Consider the following 21,568-nt stretch of genomic DNA (forward strand, 5'->3'; position numbering starts at 1 on the left):
GGTTCCTTCCTGCGGACGGAACGCCTCACCATACAGTGTCTGAAGTGAAGGGGATTACTTCCCCCGCCTAACCAACCTTCCATTTTAACCGTGCTTCAAAACAAAGGAATAAACAGGAAAAGGACATAAAACAATAAAAGGTGATCTTTTTCCATTTATTTGCTTTTTTATTGCCTCTGAAACCGTTTATACCCTAAGGCGCGCGATCATAAAACAACCCGACTCTTGGCCATTGGTGATGTTCAAGGACAGTGTGCACACTCTCGGACAGGCTTAGGCTGTCCACACACTGTTTTCTGTTAAAACTCATGCCAGGGTGTTAAGCCTTCCAGTCCCTCAATATTTCATCCTCAAAGAGCAGACTTGAAGGCTCCGTGCTCTTGACTGCTGACGTCCTAACTCAAAACCCAGAGAACAGGGTCCCCCGACAGGCCCCGCCGAGGACGGCTATAGGCACCTAAACAAAAGGGCGGTCAGTTCCCCACGGCTCTCCGTCTGCCCCTCCCCAACACGCCACACGCAGGGGGAGGCAGGACCCCGCCGGCCACACAGTGGCTCCAAATGGCCCCCGGAGACGTCCCCTCGGGTACGCTGTGCGCAGAATACACGTGACGTCCAAAGGCTGCTAATTTTAGTGCTGGTCTGGGGCCAGCTAACAAACCCAATGTTATGAGCACAAACAAAGCAAAATGAACATCGTTAGCAGAGATGAATATGGAATTGTTACAGCTTCAAACAAAAAAAAGCCGGATGACTTTACCACTCACATCGCTTTTACTGCTTTCCCAGGAGCAAAAGCAGCGAGTGCTTCCTCCCGACAAACGCTAGAGAGGGCGCTGGCTGGCCGGCTGAGCCACTCGGGATTTCCGCTCAGGTCACAATCTCGGGTCCTGAGATCGAGCCTGGGGGCTTTGTGCTGGGGTCTCCCTCTCCCGCTATCCCTGCCCCACACCCCCTCTCTCAAATAAATCAATCTTTAAAAAGGAAAAAAAGACCAGCGGAGACCCGCCTGCCAGGAATCAGGCAGGAACAACCGTGTCCACATCTCTTGGGACGCCCCGGCAGCCCCGCGGACTCGTTCGTACACTTTTTAAATCTCTTAAGATGACATCACGCGAGAGGAACCGTTTGGTCCCCTCCCACCACTATATACCGAATTCAGCATCATCAATGTGTAGGGAAACCAGTCGGGTTTGCCATTACAAGCAGCGAGAGAAGCGGAGAGGGAATTAACAAAACCTAAAATCTACAAACTTAACAGTAGCGTTTGCAAAACTGCAACATCAAGGTCCAACCCTTGGTGCCCAGAAGCACCCAAATCGGAAACACTGACCACCTGAGCTCCAGGGATGTTTATTCTCAACCCAAGTATGTTTGGTCGCTAAAATGTTTCTTTCTACAGCGGTGTTTTCCAGAGCGTCCCGCGGGTCCACTTACGGAAGGTGTCTCGGGGCGGGCCGTGCCTCCGGGGCCGCAGCCGCACACGCTAGGGTCAAAGTGCCCAGACAGGCTGCACGTGATTCAGGAGGAAAGTGACGTCAGCGTCGAACCGCTCGAGCACCTTAACAAGCCTTTCCTCATCACAGATAAACGGGCCGGCAGAATCAGCTCTGCTTATGGTTCTCACCCTCATTCGCGCAGAATTCCCAGCAGAAAGACCCCATTTCCTCTCTCTCGGAACACGCCCACGTCCCCGCCCAGGCCCCTGAGCCCCGACGAGGGTCGGCGTGTCCCCGCCGTGAGCCCAGCTGACCTGCCCCACCACCCTCTGACCTGCTGTTGCTCTACAACCTTCCTTCCTCGCGCAGATTCTCCGGCAGCAGGAAGACGGAGGGTCGAGAGCATCGGCCGTCCGCGGCAGGCCCACCGACACCAGCAAACGGGCCTCCTGACACCCCGGATGGCCCACCGCTCAGTTCCACTGACGTCCCTCTTGCCTCTGGGTGAGAAGCGGCCTGTTCCCCGCCCGCGGACCCAGCGCCGGCTTCCCAGGCCCCGCCCACCCCTCAGAGGCCCCAGCCGCACACCCTCCTCCGTGGCAGTCGCCTGGCGCAAAGCTGGTGCCTGCAGGCCTCCAGGAGGAAGGCGGGCAGGAGGGGCCTGGAGGAGGTGCCAGGCCCCGGGGTCAGCAGCAGCAGAGAGGCCCGAGTCTCACTGAGCTGGGGCCCAGCGCAGACAGGGTGACTCTCAGGGCTCCAGAGGGACAGAGAATCCACCAAGAGGGGCCGGGTTGAGACGAGACCTAAGGTTTGGGATGTGGGAAGGTCTGGGCGCAGTGGACCTGAGGCCCCAACAGCGTGTGCTGCTCGAAGCACGACTGCAGGGCCCCGGGAGCAGCCGGGTGCGGGGGAGCAGCGCAGGCTGTCCCGCCAAGTGGTGTACTACAGGGCTACTGGGCAGCTCTCAGCATCTCCAGGAGGCTGGAGAACCAGGCAAATTACAAGACGTCAGAAGCGGCCATGGGGCATTCTGGCCAGAGTCACCCCAGTACTCGAAGTGCAAAGGAACAGGAGCTCCTGGCCCTCCCCCGGGACCCCTGCCCCAAGGCCGACAGGGAGCGAACCTCATCTAGCTCTCCGCCCCCACCCCCGCGCACAGACGGTCTTACCGCGGATGAGGGGAAAGAAACCGTCTTTCCGGGGAAGGGTGCTCCCACGTCCTGCCCAACCCACGGAAGCCCCGGACAACACCCAGAGGGGGACCGCAGGGTCTCCAGCCCAAGTTACTAAGGACACTCACGAGCAGCGGCAAACCCACAGGGTTCCTCAGGACACCTGCTGGGCGGGTGCGCGGACTGAGGCTGCGTCTTGAGAGAGTCCGGAGGAGGGAGTGGGTCCCAAAGCTGCGGCTGCGGCCCCGGGGTGCGGGAGGCGAGCCAGCGCCCTTCGCCTTCGCAAAGCCGAAGACACAGGGGTCCAGCCTCACCAGCGTCACACCTCCCCTGTCACACGCCGGCCGGCGCTCTGGGGCTCCTCGCGCTGGCCGAGATGTGTGACCTGTGACCCCCCGGCTTCACGAGGGAGGGAAAGCCTGACGCCACAGCACGCGGACACCTCGAGGACAGCGTGCCCCCGTAAAGCCGGCCACAAACGGATCAACGCCGTCCGGCCCCACCCAGACTCACCAAAATCACGGAGACACAAAACAGAACGGAGGTCCGCCGGGCCGGGGGCGTCATCTGGAAGAAGGCTCTGCAAGACGGAGAGTCCCCGAGACAGACGGGTGACGGCCGCACGGGGACGCGAATGTGCTCGGGGCCGCGAATGTGCTCGGGGCCGCGGGTCTGTATCCACGAAGCGGTCACAGCACTGAGTTTTACATCAGGTATGTTTTGCCAGAATAAAAGGACGGCCGCGCACCTCACTGATCCCTCGGGAACTCTGGGACAAAGGGTGGTGTCAGCCACCCCCTGCCACCACGAGCACCTCACAGCCCGTTGTGCGTGTCTGCCAAGTGGCCTTCCACGGACACGCGGCGTCACACGGAGGCCCACGGAAGCAGCACAGGACACGCCCCAAGAGTGGCCAGGCCGGGCGCCCACCTCTGCTCCTCTGTCCCTGCGTCCCCCATGCCCCGCGGCAGCTTACGGCTGGGGAGCTGGGGGGTGGGGGCTGGGGGTCCCCCGCGGGGCTGCCACCACCGCGTCAATCGACACAGGACGTTACTTCTCTGGTTGAGATGAGAATGGTCCCCGTCAGGGGTCGGGGCTCCTGTGGGACAGGGCAGGCCTCGGCGGGAGGGGGAGGAAGGGAGCCCGGAGGACACAGGGGTGCAGGGGAGAGGCGACCCCACAAGGCTGCCTCCTCCCTCCGTCCGCACCGGCCCGGGCAGAGACCTTTCGCCCGCATTCCTGGCTCCTCCGGATGGGGGGACTCCCAGACTGGTGTCTGGTTTCATTCCATCCTTATCAACAGTTAGCCGTCGGGGAAGATTAAATGGCCAGAAAGTGATCTTCCCACACGGTAAGCAGGGAAGGAACTTTCCGTTCTGCCCGAGACGGCTGGAACCCGAGAAGCCAAACAAGAAGTAAACCGAGATCTGCCTTCAGAAGACAGACACGACGGCACCTCAGGAATCCCGGGGATCGTCCTGCGTGGGCCGAACGGTGTGCTTTTATTTAAATACGTTCAATAACACGCATTCTTGCCCCCACAAGAAACGCGACGTTTTTAAAAGACTCAATTTCACAAAAACTGGCACAGCTTTAAGCAGAGCGCTGACGCGGCCGGGCCTCGAACCACCGCACGTCCCCTGAAAGTCAACGGACCCCGCTCTCGGCCCTCACCCCTCTGCGCGCCAACCACGCGCCCAAACAAGCCCGGTCCGAGGTCGGCTCCCGCGCGGAGTTCAGGGGCGCCTGCAGGAAGAAGACCCACTTCTGAGACGGCGAAGACGCCGCCCCGGGGGGTGTGCACGCGACGCCGAGCCCCCGCACCGGCCTCGGGAGCCGCCTGCCGCGGCCCGGCGGACGACGGGAAGGTGGACTGCCGGCTGATTTCTCTCCAGCCGCACACCAGAGGGTCGCACGTCAGAAACGGGTCCTGGCCCCAGCCGGACCCCAGGCGGGTCCATGAAAGGGGGCTCCGGGGAGAAGATGTGGGGCGTGACCCACAGCTAATGGCAGAGCATGTCGCCTGACAAGGAAAGGGCCGCGGCTCTGGGCCTGGCCCTGCCTACGGCTCACTCCCCTCCATACTTGCGATTGGCCCAACTGGGGGGCCTCCCCTAGCCTCCTAAGGTTTCCTCAGTGGTGATGCAAGAGGGGGAAAGACCCTGCCCTGGAGTCGGGCCAGCCCCCCCACCCCATCTGGGACCGGGGGCTACACATCCTGCCTCCCCCTCACCATGGGGCGGAGAAAGGACACCACCTAGACCCAGGAGGGCTGCAGGGAGCCAGCCCTCATGCCATCCCCAGGAAAGCCCAACCACGAGTGGAGGAGCCCATCCGTCTCTGCAGGGAGCAGGGGGAGACTTAATGACGCTGCTCTTGACCTGTGGGGACACTGTGTACCCCTGGGGAGCGACTGGCCAGGTTTTCTGGGAAGCAGAACCCGGCGCAGGATTTCGGGGAGAGCCCAGCTCTAAGTGTGGGAAGGAAACGGAGAGAGCACTTGCAAGCGAACTCAAGAGGTGCCTGACTGCTCTCATCTGGGCTCTTGACTTCCCAGCAAGAGGTCTCGTGTGACACACATGGCGCCAGCTCTCCAGACTCCGGTATGCGTGCTGCCCCCTCACCGGGCCGCCGTGGGCCGGGCGACGCCCCCTCCACCTTCGTGACTGCTGCTCCTGGGGGTGGGCCGGTCGGAAGGACGGACGCTGGCGCCCGCCTTTCTGCTCCCGTCCCCCCAGAAGTTAAATCCCACTTCACACCTTGGGCGCCCTCCCACCTCCTGGAGACGCCACTCTCGATAAACGCAAGCCGGCACTCAGGAAAGCCGGACTTCCAACGGGAAGGAAAACCCGTGACTGCGGGAGCAGGCCGCGGCGTCCCGCGAGTTCGAGGGGATCCGTCTTTGCTTCTGTCTCGTGGCAGGGCTGGAATTCGGCCCAACCCACAGTCCTGCCCTCTGCGCTCTCGCTCTGAACCCATAACTTAGGCCCCTCTCCCTACTTCGGGTCACACAGCTTGACAGCAAATACTAAGTCACAGCGAACTGGAGCAGGGAGCCTCTGCTTTAGGAAGAATACAGAGAAGGCGGGGCGAGGCCGCGGGGCGAGGCCGCGGGGCGCCTGGGGCAAGCCGCACCTGCAGCAGGCTAGAGGGCTGGGGCCGCCCACCGCTGCGGCCAGAGGCAGGAGCGGGGCTCAGGCACCGGGAAGGAAAGACGCACCCAACGGGAGGCACCGTCATCCCACGCTGGCCGTGTCCGTGCTCGCAGGTCCCAGCGACTGGCACAGGGACTGGTCACCTGTCACGTCCCTTCTCCTTCCCTCAAATACAAAACATGCAAAGCCCCGTCCAATGTCATTACACAAGTGACGTCTGACCCCAGTGCCCCTGTCTTCAGGCCCCAGCACGGCCTCCCAGCTGCCCCCGGCCCGGCCACAGCCCCTACATCCAACCGCTGTGTGGAATCACGACCAGGTGCGCGGAGAGACGGGAGCCCAGCGGCAAGAGGGACCCGGGTCCCCTCCAGGGAGCCTCGGGGCAGAGCAGAGCAGCAGAAGCGTGTGACTCGTCCCGCCACAGCTCCATTAGGTTTCATCATTTCAGTATCTGCTGGATGATGGAACTGGTCTTCCTCCCCACTGTCAGGTCGCCTGTGAGCAGCCCGGCCTCACTGTCCTGCTGCCGAATGTCTACCAGGCGGGGCTCCCAGCCACGGAGGACCAACACCCCATGCAAAGCGAGGGGTCGGAGCCACAGGCCCAGGGAGGTCACACATCCCCCCCGGATGCAGGGCCTTGCCGCCACAGCGGGGGTCCTGCCCTCCGGTGCCGCCGTTGTCACTGTTAGAGCCACAGCACCGTGGTGCTCTCCGGTTTCCATCATCAGCGAGCCCAGGGGGACCGCCAGGTGCTGGCAGGAGTCCCGAACCGCAGGACAGCCCAAGTCCGGAAACAGGTCGGAGCCATACGGGCGACATAAGGAGACCATGGTGGCGGACGCACCTGCTTGGAGCTCTCTGATCTCTAGAGTTTACAAGGTCAGAGACCACCTCCTGGCCTCCAGGATGCAGTTCAGAATCGATCCGAGAAGCAGCCTTTCCAGAAGGGCCCGGAGACCAGAGACCCGACTTCCACGTCACACCCTGCATCACAACAGAGAAACGGCCCTCAAAACCCGGTCACAGGGTCACGGATGGCAGATTCCAGCCCCGGCCCGCCACGCGGCCGACACGCGGTGTGTGGCAAGAAGGCAGGGGCGGGCCCGAGCACGTCAGGCCCTTGCTTCAGCCCAGATTCCCGGGGACGGGAGGCCAGGGGGCCAGGGAGCAGTCCGGGAGCCTCGGCGACAGGACTCGGCCCAGTTCCCTGCCCCACCCCATCACGTGTCTGACCCTGACCGACGGCGAGCACCCTGGACACCCTCTTAGGGTAGGCTCCGGAGCCCGGCCCTCAGCCAGGCCCACCGGAAGAATGAAGCAAAGCAGAATTGGATATTCACGATCCCGGATCCTGCACGGGCAGGAGAGAAGGCGTCCCCTGAGCCGCAGAGACTGGCCGTGGCAGGTGGGGACAGGACAGCTCAGTGCTGCACACAGCCCTCGGGGCACAGGCCGCAGCCCTGCACACAGCCCTCGGGGCACAGGCCACACCCCCGGGAGGAGCACAAGACGCCCTCCCTCAGACTAGGGACGGGAGGGCAAGAAACTGATAAAAACCAATGTCAACCCATTTTTTTTTTTAATGAAGTGTGAGGGTGCAAAGGAAAAGCAATTAATTCTCTCTTCACGTTTACTTCTTCACCTGCCAAGCGGGGCTCTGGCCAACGCAGCACGCGGTGTGGTTTTTTAATGAGACAAACCACGGTATAATTACTCAGTTTTATGGCTAAGTCTCTTGTTAGTAAACTCAGTACTAAGAAGAGGGACCTACAGCTGTTCTCCAAAAAGAAACAAAACAAACTCATGAAATCAAAGAACGACTCCGATCTAAGAACAGAAGAAAAATCTAGCACGTGTGGCCGAAGGAACAGGACATCGGTTCTCACAGAAGCGAGCGTCTGAGAGATGTTCGTAGACGGACTTTTACGTTTACCTGCTCCGCTGCTCAGTTTGTTCGACAGAGACACGATGTTACAGACGATGTGCTCCACCCGGCCAGTCAGCAGAACGGAGCTTCTGGAAGAAAACGCCATCCAGCCCTCTAACCCCTGCTTGTCCCAAACGCAGGAAACAGCACCTGACTCCACGCGGCTCAGTGTGCCCGTGCGGAGGAGCGGCGTGCGGTGAGGGCAGCGCCGTGGACACCGACTTTCAGGACAGCCCGTCTCCCAAAGGGTCCCTTCGCGACCCCGCGCCGGCGACACGCTCAGGCAAGCAGCGGCTGTGGCGCGGCCGTGGAAGGACGCCGGTCCGAGAGCCATGGCAAGGAGAGGCTCCCATCATGCGCTATTTAAATACAAAACACCACCTGCTCCGGGGGTCGTCCCGCTAAGATTTAATCGGAGTTTGAGTTTCAGCGAGGCTCTTCTGACCCCGTGGCGGTCTATCCCGCTGACTGAGAAGAACGTCCCCAAGCAGCCAGACGCCACCGCACGTACGACAGATGCGTGTGACTCGGGCTCCATTTCCGACAAAAGGGCTCGGACGTGCCTGGTGCGCACGGTGTGACCGCCCACGATCGCGCACCGGAAGGGGCTGAAGGTGCTGAATTGCATGTTCCATGTGTTTTACCACAATGAAAAAAACGGCCGATAAACCTACCTATTGTCCATTTGTCCAATAAACCGATAGTTCGTTGTAACGTTAAAAATCACCCTAACTTACCAATTATGTAACATGTTCCTCATTTCGCCACGTAATCTTTGGAAAACCGAGAACTTCGTCAGAAGCAGCACACGTCCCGTCGTCCACGTTTCAGGCCATGACAGCAGCAGCAGCAGACGCGCAGGCAGCCTCCGTCCACCCCGGCGGCCCAGCCTGGGCCTCACCGCACGTGGAGGCCGCCCCGACCTTCTCCAGCAGCGCCCCGTCCCGACCCTCCCGCCCGCAGTTCACGGTCCTCTGCGGCCCCTCCTGGCCCCGCGCACGCCCCGTGCCCATCACTGGCCGCGCACACGCAGCCTCCGGGATGGCTCCCTACTGAAGCCTCAGTGCATACAGCAGGTGCCCAGTACGCACTCCGCACGCCGCAGACTTTTCTTTACGAGAACCGCCCTGGGCCGCCCCCTGACTCCTCCAGCCCCACGAGCTCGCCTAGTTGACTCCGTCGACGTCAGACAAAGCGCGAATCAGCGCGGGGACAGCAGGAGCGAGGGCGAGAGACGCGGCCCCACGCCCACCGCGGCCTTCCCCACACGCTCGCCGCTCTCGGGCGCCCCAACGCCGGCGTTACTGGGGGACGAGGCGCGGGCGCCACACGGTTCTCCCGCCTCCTCGGGGCTCATCTATGCTCGTCAGACTCCTCGCGAAGCCACACGTTTTTACAGAGAAACGGGCACTGCCTGCAGTTATCTGTCCGTCCGTCTCTGTCGAGCTCTGACTCGGCCTCACGTCACACGTCCTCCGGACCTGTGATCATCCCGTAACTTTATTCCATGTAACAATTTTAAATTAATTCCATGATTTTAAAACTTGGGTTTTAGTGGCAAATTTCTGAGATCTTCTTGAAGACTCACACAGCAATCTAGAGGATATCCTAATGGCAGAACCTGTGTCCCTAATCCTCAGCTGAAAATAGGCTGGAGGAAATCCTCTTTCCTCGGGAGGAGGGAGATTACGTAATGCCGTGTGGGGTGGCCGCCCCCTCCTCAGCCAGTCCGTCCAGGCCGCTCCCGCACGCGGGAGGGACGGGAGGCTCCGGATTGTCCGGGCGCAGAGAGGCTGGAGGAGAACTCCGGGCCCAGCTTCAAACACTGTCACAGACTTGTGATTCCTCTTACCAATGGGACCACCTGGCCTGCACCGTCCGCGAAGCCACTGACACCAGCTCTCGTGACCACCGTCAGAGGCCAGCCTCAGTCCTGACCTGAAGATGAACCGTGCCTCGGGGCATGTCTGCTCCGTGCTCAGATCCTGGATGAAGGAAGACCGGCTGGGCTGGAGAAGCACCTGCTGCGGAGAGAGACGGCAGCAGGGTCGGGAGCTGGGCCACCAGCGTGTGCACCCGTGAGCAGGGACCGGGCACACTGGGGTCATGTGTGCACAGGCGGCCACAGGCAGGAGCACACGCCCTACTCTGTGAGCTAGGAAGTCAGGTTCCGTGTCCAACACTCACTTTCCAGACCCGCCAAAGGCACGGTGCCGCACTATCCAGAGGCCAACATAAGTCTGCCAGTGCCACTCCACAGACCGGAGGTACCAGGTCACGACACTCCCGCCGGGGCAGACACGTCCAATCCAGTTACGTGCCAAACACCGAGACATCTGTCCCGTCCCCTAGCCAGACGCTGCGCACTGGGATTATAGTACAAACCCAGGACAGTGCCTTATAGCCTGTCTCAGCGCCGGCCGCCACGCTCCCGCCAGCCTCCCGCAGCAGCGGCCCAGAGACACATAGACATGCCGCAGCCTCGGGCCAATCGGGCGACGGAAGCCGGGCTCGATTATAGCCACGAAGGGCCCAGGTGCTGAAATCCGTGCCACAACTTTAAAGAAGTAGCCCATTCCCGATAAATATCTAGTTTCGCCTCTCCAGATTTTGTGGAACATTCACTTCTGTGTTTTCGACAGAACCATAAGCAAACGTCATGTGCTTTTCCTCTCGGATGCTCCCATCTGGTTGGGTGTTTACAGCCTGAACGGGGCCAGCTCCCAGCATACGGCCCCGGACTGCACAGTGCCTCTCCCAAACTCGTACACTCAAGCCCTAACCGCCAGCAGGACGGTATCTGGAGACGGGGGCCACCTGCACTCTCCCCCCAGCACATGAGCAAAGGCCCCGTGAGGCCACAGCAGGATGGCAGCCGTCCGCGGGCCAGGAAGATGCTCTCACCAGAAGCCAGATGCGCCGGGTCCTTGACTTTGGACTGTCTGCTAAGTCGCCGGCCTGGGCTGTTTGTTCCTGCGGCCCGAGCTGACTGAGACGTACTTAGGCCGCACATGTCTCCCTTTGTGTCTTAAATGTTAGCACTTAAAATCAACACCCAAGTCCACGGACTCTGTAGCGAGCACCTTAAACAACATGTGAACCTTCCGGAGAACGATCCCTCCCAGACCACACTCTCAGCATTGATTTCCTTGATCCTCAAGCCCGTATGTTAGGATCACCGTTCCAGAAACCCGCGGGTCGCTGACCTCAGCTAACGAGACGCAGGAAGAAAGGCGCCAAGAGAGGAGGAAGCGCACGGGAAACGAGAGCACAGGGTGTGAGCCCAGCGAAGAGCTCGGGGTCTCGTGGAGCCTGGGCCGCCCGCTCCCGCAGCCCCACGCTCGCTCCCTGCACACCCACGCTGGCGGGGGAGCGTGAGGGGCCCCCGGTGACCGTGCCATCGAGAAACAGCCTGGACGGGCACCGGCTCCCGCACGGCCCTCGGCCGCAGCAGGCTTCTGTGAAGAATCGGGAGCATCCGGGGCAGAGGGAGGCAGGTGTGTCCCTGCACCTTCCCGGGGACGCGGTGCTCCTGGGACCGGCGTGGTAACCACGAGCCACGTCAACAGCCTCCCACCGACCCCCATCCTCCAGGGACGGCTCAGGAGGGTCCTGAACCACGACGGATTCCAAAAGCAGGTGCTGCTGGGAGGAAACGGCGCCTTCAACCGGAGCGCGAGGCGGGGGCTGTGCAGGGCACGTCGCGAGCGAGACCTTCCAGCTCCGCTCCGTCTCCCGGGGGCGGGAAAGCGTGCGAAATGCTGCCCCAGGGCCAGCGGAAACTGCGGACCACCGGGCTGTACACAGACGCGACCCGGCCCTTCCTTCCCCGCCTCCCGAATTCACGCTGCCCCCAGCGCCAGGCACAGGGGGTACGCCCGCCCGCATTCCAGAACATCCCATCCCTGGATCACGCAAGCGGGGCTTCCCCACACAGCGCCGTTCGCACACGTCGCCCACGAAATGTGGTGTCTGTGTGTGTCCTGAAGGGCAAAGCACAGGGCCGAGGGTAAGGGTGAGAAGGGGGACCAGGGAGGGGTCGAAGCGGGTCATGGCCACAAAGCAGCTTCACCAGACAGCACGTCAGAGCACCTAGAACGCTCCTAGCCTCGAGCTCACAAGTTCATAGACTTGTGCCCCCGTGTCCTCAACACAAAATAAAAGGTCAAGGTATTTCCACGAAGCGATTCCCCTGGTGAAGTGAGTAGAGAGGGTCGGCCCTCGCGGTTGTTCTGGGAACCAGGCCAGCGGCTCACCGTGACCCCTTTGCCCGATGCAGACGCGCGGACGGGGTGGCTTCTTGTGCGGAGTGGACAGAGCGCCCCTTCTCGGAGTGGCTGGGACTGTTCCCTCCTTCTGTGCGAGGGTAGCCAGACGTCCCACCTGCTTCTGGGAGGAGCTGGCCCACCATCCTGTCTCTGTGTCTGTCTCTGTCTCCCTCTCCCTGTCTCTGTCTCTCTTCCCCTCTCCCCCTCTATCTCTCTCTCTACCTTCCGATCTCCCTCCGTCTCTGTCCTTTCCTCCTCCTGTCTCTGTCTTCCTCTGTCTCTCCCTGTCTCTGTCTCTCCCTGTCTCTCTCGGCAGCCGTGCTGGCTACTCCCAGCTGGGGACAGGGGCGGAGGGTGGGGGACAAGCAGACTAGGGGCACAGATGCCCGGTCTGTCAGGCTACGCCTTCTTCCCATCCCTGGGACACATACGTTACTGGTCTTTGGCCAAAGAGTCTTTTCCACAAGTGACAAACCTTCTCTTGAAAGTCCCGTCTTGGGGCGCCTGGGTGGCTCAGTGGGTTAGGCCTCTGCCTTCGGCTCGGGTCATGATCCCAGGGTCCTGGGATCGAGCCCCGCGTCGGGCTCTCTGCTCAGCAGGGAGCCTGCTTCCCCCTCTTTCTCTGCCTGCCTCTCTGCCTACTTGTGATCTCTCTCTCTGTGTCAAATAAATAAATAAAATATTAAAAAAAAAAAAAAAAAAAAAAAAAGAAAGTCCCGTCTTGTCTTCCAAACCAGGGGAAAAGACCTTTTTTCATTACCTTTCTGAGCCGGGAAAGCGCCCCGACCCGCACCCTGAGAAGCCTGGAGGTGTTGCTGGCAGGAAATGAGGGAGCTCTGGGGGAGGGTGTGAGGTCGGGGATGCCCCAGGGCCACAGCTGGGAGTGCACTCCGGCAGGAGTCGTTTTCAGGAAGGGTTCACGCGTTGTCAGCTCGTTGTCAGCTCTAAGGTGCTCGTTACAGAGTCGGTGAACTTGGGTGTTGATTGTAAGATTGAGCATTTAAGACACAAAGGCCAGAGGCTCAGCACAGGTGACAAAGGGAGAAGCTGTGGGAGGAAACCAAAAATCCCAGCTGACCCGTGGCCTCCGTGCTGGGCCCCCTCCCGGCCCCACACTCCAGCAGGTGGGCGCCCGTCGCCCTCAGGCGGGGGCCAAGGCCTCCCTCCAGGGAGTAAACCAGGGTGTCCTGCGCTCCCGGGAACCAGGCGGGGGACTGTGAGCGAGGCAGGCACACCCGGGGGGACGGTGAGGGAAGTCAGGGAACCCGAGAGACAGCAGGACCGCGGGACGGCGCGCTCCTGGCGGGGGCAGAGGGGCCGCGGGACGGCGTGCAGCCCCCGGCCAGGGGTCACTCAGCGGGCAGCTGTGGGGGGGCAGCAACCCAGGAGGGCGGGCGGGATGGTGCTTGCTGAAGTGGGGGGGGGGCGGACGTCAGGCACGTTCACACGCACTTCTGAAGCCACCGAGGGCCTACCTGTGTCCTTGGACAAGGGTTCTGAATCTTAACTAAGGCCGGCACTCCTTCAAGAATCTAACAAAAATTGGGAAACCCAATTATTTTGCTCAGAAACAAAAACCATTTCTGCTGTTGGAAGGGAGCTGGGTCCCCCCAGTGAGCAGGTAAGAGCGGTCTCCATCCAGCTCCGGCAGCGGCCCCATGGCGGGTCCCTCCTCCCAGAGCCCCGCGGTCCAGCCAACAGAGGCAAGAAGGGGACGCCAAGCCAGGGACCCACGCACCCCAGGACCTGCTGTGACCCACAGGGGAGCGCTGTTCCGGGATGCAGGGAAACCTTAGTGCAGAAGCCACCAAGCCCGTCCCACGGACCCACCAGGGGCGTGGGGACCATGGGCCACAGCCCTGAGGACCCAACATTCCGCACTGTGGTGCTGACTGTGCAAGGGGTTGGGCCCGATGCCTGCCGCTCCCACACAGAGATGATGCTGGTTAACGTACCAAGGAAGGAGAACCCAGGAGTCTGAAGTCCCGGGAGCCCTAACAGACCGTCACCAATCACTTACGATCCCGGAAGCTCCCTTCAAAGCATCCGGGCGACCTCCACCACACCCTTCTCCGCAGTCCCCACACAAGGAGGAATCCCCAGGCAGGTGTTTCCAGAGGGACCACCCTGTGCCAGGAACTGGTCCGGGCGTGTGGCGGGCAGCTGAGAGGCTGCGTGGACGTGGACGGGGTGCCTGGGGCTCCTCCGGGCAGCGGTGTGCCCGGAGGAGAGAGGGCGCCAGTGCGGAGCCCCATGGGGACCGAGAAGGGCCAGCGGCAGGCGGGAAGGCCATGGGGCTGCCGTGCAGCCTCTCTGCCTGGACACGGCTGGGTCCCCCAGCCCTGGCCCCACATGTATTCCTGTGTTTGGCTTCCTGCCTGCCGCCACCCCCGCCACCACCTAAAGGGAGCGCCCCGGGGACCGGGCCTGGCTGTGCTGGGCTTGGAGAGGAATCAGTGTGCGCACAAGGCACTGGCCGGTGTGTGCCAGGAGGGTGTGAAGGACTCCAAGGGCCTCCAGGGCGATGGAAATGGTGATGAGAACCCCCCAAGTATGAGAAGGGACATGTTGGCACGAGAGCAAAGTTCAGCTGCGAAGGAGGCGGAGAAATGGGGCCGGGAAAAGTGTGCAGCTTGAGAATAGGCTATGTGCAGGGCCGGCCACCAGCACAGGGTCTCAGGAGGGACACAGATGACCTGGGAGGAAGGAGGAGACACGGGGTCCCAAACCATAGGGAGACGAGGGCAGACCAGGCAGGGCCGGTGGGCTGCCTGGAGGAGTCACCCTGTCTGGTGACTACGTTCCCTCCCGGAAGCCCAGGGCAAGGTCTCGACAGTCTGCGTGACGCGGGGGGTCTGAAGGCCTGAGCGGCGCGGGGCCGCGAGCAGCGGGGGCCGTGGGCTTTCCCAGCGGGACACGCGAGCTTGTGCAGGGAGGAGCCCTCATCGCCCGGGTCCCCTGCGAGAACCCGGGGGTGTCAGCCAGCACGCCCGGGGCTCACAGAGGCGGAGGCAGCTGGGACTTCTGAGCCCCACGAGCCACCACTGTGCGTCCCTGCAGTGCCGGCAGGCGACCGAGGGCAGCAGCAACCCTCGCTCACGCGGCCGGACCGCTAACGCTGCCAGGACTGCCTTCCCTGACTCTCCCGCGGACAAGAGCATTTCTGCCCACACTCACCCTGGTCAGAAAAGCTTTTATGAGTCCGGGACTGAGGGCTCCGACCGTCTTTTATCAAGCCTGTTTCCGCGGCAGCCCGCGGCCGAGCCCGGGACGTCTGCGCTCAGGGTGTAGCCCGGGGCCTCCTGCGGCGAGAGGCTGAGGCGTCTGCGGGCGGAGCCAGCGCGGTTCTCACCACCGCGTGCGGACGGCGCGCTCACCCCCTGGAACCGACCCGCCTGTAGCAAAACCCGGCACAGAAACCGCTTGTCCGCACCGTGGTTAAGCCGGCCCCGCGGCTCGGAAAACAGCATCCCACGGGAGCTTGCTGCCGGCACGTGGAGCTGCTCCGGGGCTCGTGGGAGCAGAGCAGGGAGTTCGCCGCGGGCCGCAGCACAAAGGGGAGACAGAGACCAGGCAGACTGCCTGCAAGTGTGCGGCGAGCCCAGGGCCCGAGGACCGGTGCGGGGCGGGCTGGCTCCCTTCCACACGAGGCCAGGCCGGGCCATGCTGCGGGGTTAGGCACGGTTGGGGGAGGGGCTCCTAGTCCTGCGGCGTTAGTTCTCCTACAGGGACTGGAGGGACCGAGTGGAAGGAACGTCTGCCCCGTGGACAGGCCACCTCCCCGGCGAGCGCGGACCGGCCCAGACACAGAGATGGCTGGGCTTTCTAGAAGGCTTATAGCACTCAAAGATAGTCGTGCTTAAAGTTCTCCGGGGACCCCAAATATTTACTTTTCCCTAATGTCACAACTTGTTCCAGAAACAAGACCCACCTAGCAAGGAACACCTGCACGTTTTCCAGAAGTTTACCGTCTCAAATGTAAGAATCCTAGAAAGCAAAAAGCATGAGAAACAAGTGGAGACGCGCGGGCAGCACGAGCGAGGGACGCCCAGACCAGCGACTGGACGCAAACCGCAGACACGGAACAAGACGGAGCTCAGACCCACAGACCTGCCGAGCTGGGTCTCCCGACCAGCCGCCCGAAAGGGAAGGAGGAGGCCGGTGTCCTACCGGCGCAGTCATCCCAGCCAGGGATGCGCACATGTGAGCATGTACATGGACAGACGCTGCCTGTGGCCTGGCCTGCGCTCAGGAGCGGGGCGCCCGGGCCACCCCGCCCGGGGACTGACTCGTGCTAACGGCTCACGGTGACCGGAGCACCTCCCGAGAGCTGGGCCGCGCTCCGAGCTCCCATCGCACCCCTCAGGGAGGCTCTCCATGGTCGGTCTCCGATGGGACCACGGAGGCAGGCCTGCCCACAGTCCCATGCACCTTCCCCGCCGCGGGGCGGCCAGGTTCACCAGCGGCCAGGTGCCCACAGAGCCCTCAGGGACCCGTGAGGCTGCACAGGCTTCTCCCAGAACCGAAACCCCCTGAACCCAGGCGTCCCCCCTCCCATCTATAAGGAGGAAAGAGCACTACCTCTCCAGCCACTTCGTAAACAGACCCAACTACCTTGTGATCCATAAATCACCTGATGGAACACAAGCACTGCCCATGTGTGTGCCCAGCTCACTGCTGCATGGCTTCTGTCCGTCCACACCACCAGGAATGTGCTCCGCGGTCTACACAGCAGGACCACGACAGACTTCTCCCATCCGCGCACCCGTTCTCTCTCTCTGGAGTTTGCCAGACTGAGATATCTGCAGCTCTCAAGGACTCCTTTACCTTCTGGCAACGCTCACACCTCAGAAGGAGCTGAGACGTTTTCTCTGCCCCAGCAACGCGGAGCGGGTAAGCGGGTGGCAGAGAACCCAGGCAAGCTCTTGTTTGTTCTTGTCAAGTCAGAGGGAAACCACGACGACCGACGGGCGTAGTCAGCTCCAGGCTCTGCCTCTCCTTCGAGAAAAACGTAATATAATTTGGTCCTACATGATGACGGACCCCGACAGAACCTGACGCTTCCTGGAAAAACTCGGATCAGCTCAACAGCACAAACAACAGCTTAGTACCACGGAAATGGACGGTTCTGTATGCGACTGCGCTGAGACCGCCGAGTGCCCAGACTGAAAAAAAAAAGACGTGGAATGGAGAAGAGGAATACTAGTCACCCATAGCCCGTGTTCTAGGAACGGCAGCAGACAGCGTCCGCGCCTGGCAAGTTCCTTAAGCAACAGCTACCACTTCGGTCTGACAGAAAACGTCACCTCGTAAGCCTCATGATGCAGCGAAGGGAACCTTAACGTACCAACCGCGAGACACTTACATAAACCAATACGACACGGAACAGCTGAGGGCTTGGAGGAAAGGCACGTGTCTGCCCCACTCCCGGGACGAAGGGTCCAGAACCAGGGGGGCGGTCGGACCCACTGGGCAGTGAGCGGCCGCCCGGTCAGAGGAGACCGTGGGTCAGAGGGGACCGCCCACCCGCTCTCCATCTGTCCTGGAGGCAGACTGCACGTCCCCCTCGCCACGCAACCCTCCCTTTTATCGAGACTCGGAAGGGAACGGAAATTAACTGCAAAACCCTGGGCACAGGTTAAATAACACTAGCCGCACCCTTTCTCCAGTTTCCTTTTGGGGAAACGGAGGCAGGGGCATAACCGGCCGAGGGGCCGCTGGGAAGACAGCGTCCTTGCCCGACAAAGCGTTTCTCCTACCCACGGTCACTGTGACGGGGCTTTCTAGAACTTCCCACCCTGCAGAAACGAACGTGTCCTCTGACACTGACGTTCAGTCCCCAGGGTGGGCTCCGGGGCATCACGGAGCTCTCCCCCGCCGGCCTGCCCCACCCCACCCCTTCTCTCCGCTGCAAGGTCAGGCGCCTGACCTGCCCCAGGGAGCCGGGACCTGGGGAGGGTGGGCACGGTCACCCTGACCGAGTCTTCTGCTGAGGGAGTCAGCGCGGGGTGCGGGACTTGGCGGTGCCGTCCACGAAGACCCCGTGAAGATCCGGGCCGGGGCCTCACAAACAGGAAAGTGTGTCCGAGACAATCCTACGCGGGAAAAAGCCCCCGGTTCCCACAGTGATGCCCCGCACGCGCGGCCGGCGGCCGGTCCCAGCCCTGCGCGACCGCGGACCGACGTCGGCCGCGAACAAGGCGCCTTTGTGGAGCCGGAGGCAGGAAGCACCGCCCTCCCGACAGCGCTCGCCCTTTCTCTCGGGCGCACACGCCCTCCGGCAGCGGGGCCAGGGCCACGGCCGCGCGTCCCCTCGCTCCGGGGTCGGGGACCCCCGCTCTGCGCTCCGAGCCCGCGCCGAGCCCCGCCCCGCGCCCCGCGAGCGCCCCGCGAGCGCGGACTCCCGACGGCGCGCACAGCCCCGGCCTCCGCTCCGATGGGTCACTTCCCGGGAAGCGGTGCCAAACTTCACTGGCGGGTCCCCGGCGCTGTCACCGGACCCGGCGAAGGGGAGCTTCTCCGCGCGGGGGGGGGGGCGCGCTCTGCCGGCCCGTCCGCCCGTCCCTCCGCAGCCCGCGCCGCGCAGCCCCCTCCCCACGGGTCGCGGGCGGCGCGCGGGCCGGAGCAGGTGGACGGGCGCCGGGCCCCGCCGCCGCACGCCCGAGGTGCGCCCTCCGCGAGCCTCCCCGGCGCCCTGCCCGCGCCCCGAGCTGCGCGAGCCCCCGGGACCCCGGACCCCGGCCGCACGGGGGGGCGCGCGGCGGGTCTGACCCCGGGGCCCGTCCCCGCCCCCCCCCGCGGCGGGCCGGACTCACGTATCGGTGCACGAGCGTCCGCACCCGGCCGCAGTCCATGGCTCCTCCGGCCGCGCCCGCCCGCGCTCAGCGCCCCCGCGCCCGGCTCGGCGCGCCCATGGGCCCGGGCCCCAGTGCGGCCGCGCGCCCCGACCCGGTCACGGCCTGGGCGCGCCGGGCGCTGCGGGGGGCGGCCGCGGCCCCTCCGCGCTCATGCCCGGCCCGGCCCGCGGGGGTGGCCGCGGGGGTGGCCGCTCGGCCGGGGAGGCGGCTCGGGGCCCGGACTGCCGGCGGGGGCTGCGGGCGGGGAGCGCGGAGGCGCGGGCGGTCCGCTCGGCTGCTCGGCTCGCCGCTCCTCTGCTCGCCTCTCGCCCGGCTCCTCCTCTCCCGGGCTCCGCTGCCCGGCTCCGCCCCCCCGCCCCTGCCCTCCGCCCGCCGCCCCCCTCAGCCCTGCCTCCGGCCGCCGGGCCCGGCGCGCACGTCACGGCGCCACTGAGCATGCGCCCCGCGCCCGCCGCCCCCGCCCCTGCCCGCCCCCGCACACCGCGCGCGCGCGGGGCCCGCCCTCCGCGTCCCTGCGCCCCGCCCGCCCCGGCGCGGAGACGGCCCGAGGGCCCGGGGGGGGGGGGGGGGGCGGGAACGACTCCCTGTTGCTTCCGCCTCCCGGGGCCTGGCCTGCGGCCCGGTGCGCCCCGCGGGAGGGGGGCTCGGCCTGCGTCGACCCGGCCCGACGCCCGCCCGAAACTTCGGTCTCGCTCCGGAAGGCCGGACGGCGGGCGCCAGGTCGCCGGGGGCGCGGAGGGCGCGCGGGGTCGTGCGGGACACCCGCTGCCCGGGTCTGGGCGGCGCGCCGGGGCCCAGCCGGTCCCGACGCGCGGCGGCTCCTGCCCCGCAGGTGGGGGCGGGGTCGTGCCTGGGGCGCTGTCCGGTGGCTCCGCTGTGCCCGCGGGGGTGCGGGCGAGCCCCGGCCCCGCCGCCTGCCGTCCTTCCTCTCTGAAACCCGCGCCCTCCCGCGCCCTGGCCTCGTGGCCTTCGCTGTCCAGAGTCGGGCTCTGGCTGGGGCGAGGCGTGGAGCCGGTCTCGAACCTGTTGCACCAGCGGGCAGCCGGGCTGGGCCGCCCTCCCCCGGTCCCGCCGGTCCCGCGCCTTCCTGCCCGGCCCGGGGCGGCCACCCGGAGGCCCAGTCTGGGAGGCCAAGCCCGGCCCCGGCCTCCAGGTCGCCGGGGCACCGCGCTCGGTGCTGCCGGCCCTGGGCCCGGCAGAGCTGCTCCTGAGAGCCGGGACCCCACGATTTCACTCCCGCCCGGGGCTGTTTCTGGTTTCCCAGCGCAGAAGACACTCTTGGGCTCCCAGTCCGCCCTGTGCTAAGGGAGGCGCTTTGCTGCGGCTTCTCTGCCTGCCGCCTCCAGGTCGCCGGGACACCGGAGGGGCAGAGGGACCGTGCCCGGCCACCGGAGGGGTGCGGTGGAAGAGAAGCCGTTACCTGATTTCTGGCCTAGAGAGGAGTCGGCTTAAGGGGAAGAGTGACCACCAGCGACCCGGGCTCTGGATCACCTTCCTTCAGTAAAACACTCCGGTTTTGGGTCAGCTCACATGGTGATTCTCCTCACGCCACCCCAGTCACCCTGCCCTTCTCTGTCCTGCTCTAGCCCAGGAGGCTAATGGTCATCCTCACTGGCCCCTCACCGAGCAGGCCACCTGCGGCAAACTCAAGACCCCGGAGGGTCTGGGCACATCCTTCCCCTCCGGCCTGACCTCCCCTGGGGTCCACAGCGGCTGTGGCCCTCTGTGAGGACAGTGCCTGGAGACCTCCCTTTTCCACTGTGTCAACTTGGGTCAGGTTCCAAGGACTCTAGTCGTCTCCCCCGGCCTCCACGGCCTCCTGCTCCCGCCGTGCCTGGGCCGCGGCACCCCCGGATGGGTCGCTGTGTCACACCGTCTCCCAGCCGCTCAAGAAGATCCCTGCTTCCCGCCAGACCCCTCATGGCTAGGGCCAGATTTTGACTAGGCTTCTACCTCACCAAGCGCGCTGTTGGGGGGCGTGCGCGCAGGAGCAGAGGGCAGGCTTGCTGGGCGAAGGCCGGCCGCCTCCCAGGGGCGTCTACTTCGGTCAAGGGCGAGTGTTAATCTCACGTTGTCGCAGGCGCTCCCCTCTGTCCTCGCCAGCAGAAACCCGTCGTGGTCCAGGAACCCGGCAAACCTGCGTTCCTGGAAGCCATCCTTTCCCACGACTGGCTCAAAACAAGTCTAAGCCGATGAATCCCGCTGTGGGGACAACAGTTCCTCACTCTTCAAAAGGCACCTGAAGGGAAGTGCCGCCCGTTTCCTGCCGGCTGTGTGTCGTTCTGCCAGGGCGGGTGCCTGCCGCCTTCTCGAGTCCTCGCAGTGGGGACGGCAGCGCGGGAAGACGAGAGGAAGCCTGGAGCCTTGCTGATACCGTTGGCCACACACTGATCCCGCCGCTGCTGTCAGCGCCATGACTTAAAACCCGTGGAGCCAAATCAGTTGGGGCTTTACTAAAACCAGCTCACCCTGGGACTCCGTTACTTATTTCCGTGGAGCCGCTGCTGACTCGAAGGCTTCAACAGCAGGTGTTTCTTCCTCAGGGCTCCGTGGCTCGGCGGAATGGCTCCTCTGCTCCTCCTGGTGTTGACTGGGGTCGTTCGTGGGGGACTCGGCAGGACCTGGAAGGTTCCAGGGCTTCGGCCCCATGTCCGGTGTCTCAGCTTGGGGGATAAGAAGTGGGAGCAGACTGGCCTCTGTCTCTCCATTCGGCTTCTCATCACGGAGGAGTCTAGCCTCGGCTTCTTA

At 63.8% G+C, this 21,568-nt stretch overlaps 1 protein-coding gene across 13 annotated transcripts in view; it reads right to left on the reverse strand.

Moving 5' to 3' along the window:
* Window positions 1-18,916, reverse strand: part of ATP11A (ATPase phospholipid transporting 11A) — a 115,392-nt gene extending 96,476 nt beyond the window's left edge. For all 13 annotated transcript variants that reach the window (XR_013966617.1, XR_013966618.1, XR_013966619.1 and 10 more), the window contains exon 1: window positions 18,779-18,916. Coding sequence is in view for 10 of the 13 variants with exons in the window: in XM_080799775.1 (XP_080655901.1) it covers window positions 18,779-18,817 (39 nt within the window). In the remaining 3 variants the exon portion in view is untranslated. The remainder of the gene's footprint in view (window positions 1-18,778) is intronic.
* Window positions 18,917-21,568: the final 2,652 nt, after the last annotated feature.

This window comes from Martes martes, assembly GCF_963455335.1.
Source record: "Martes martes genome assembly, chromosome: 3".
Taxonomy (NCBI): domain Eukaryota; kingdom Metazoa; phylum Chordata; class Mammalia; order Carnivora; family Mustelidae; genus Martes; species Martes martes.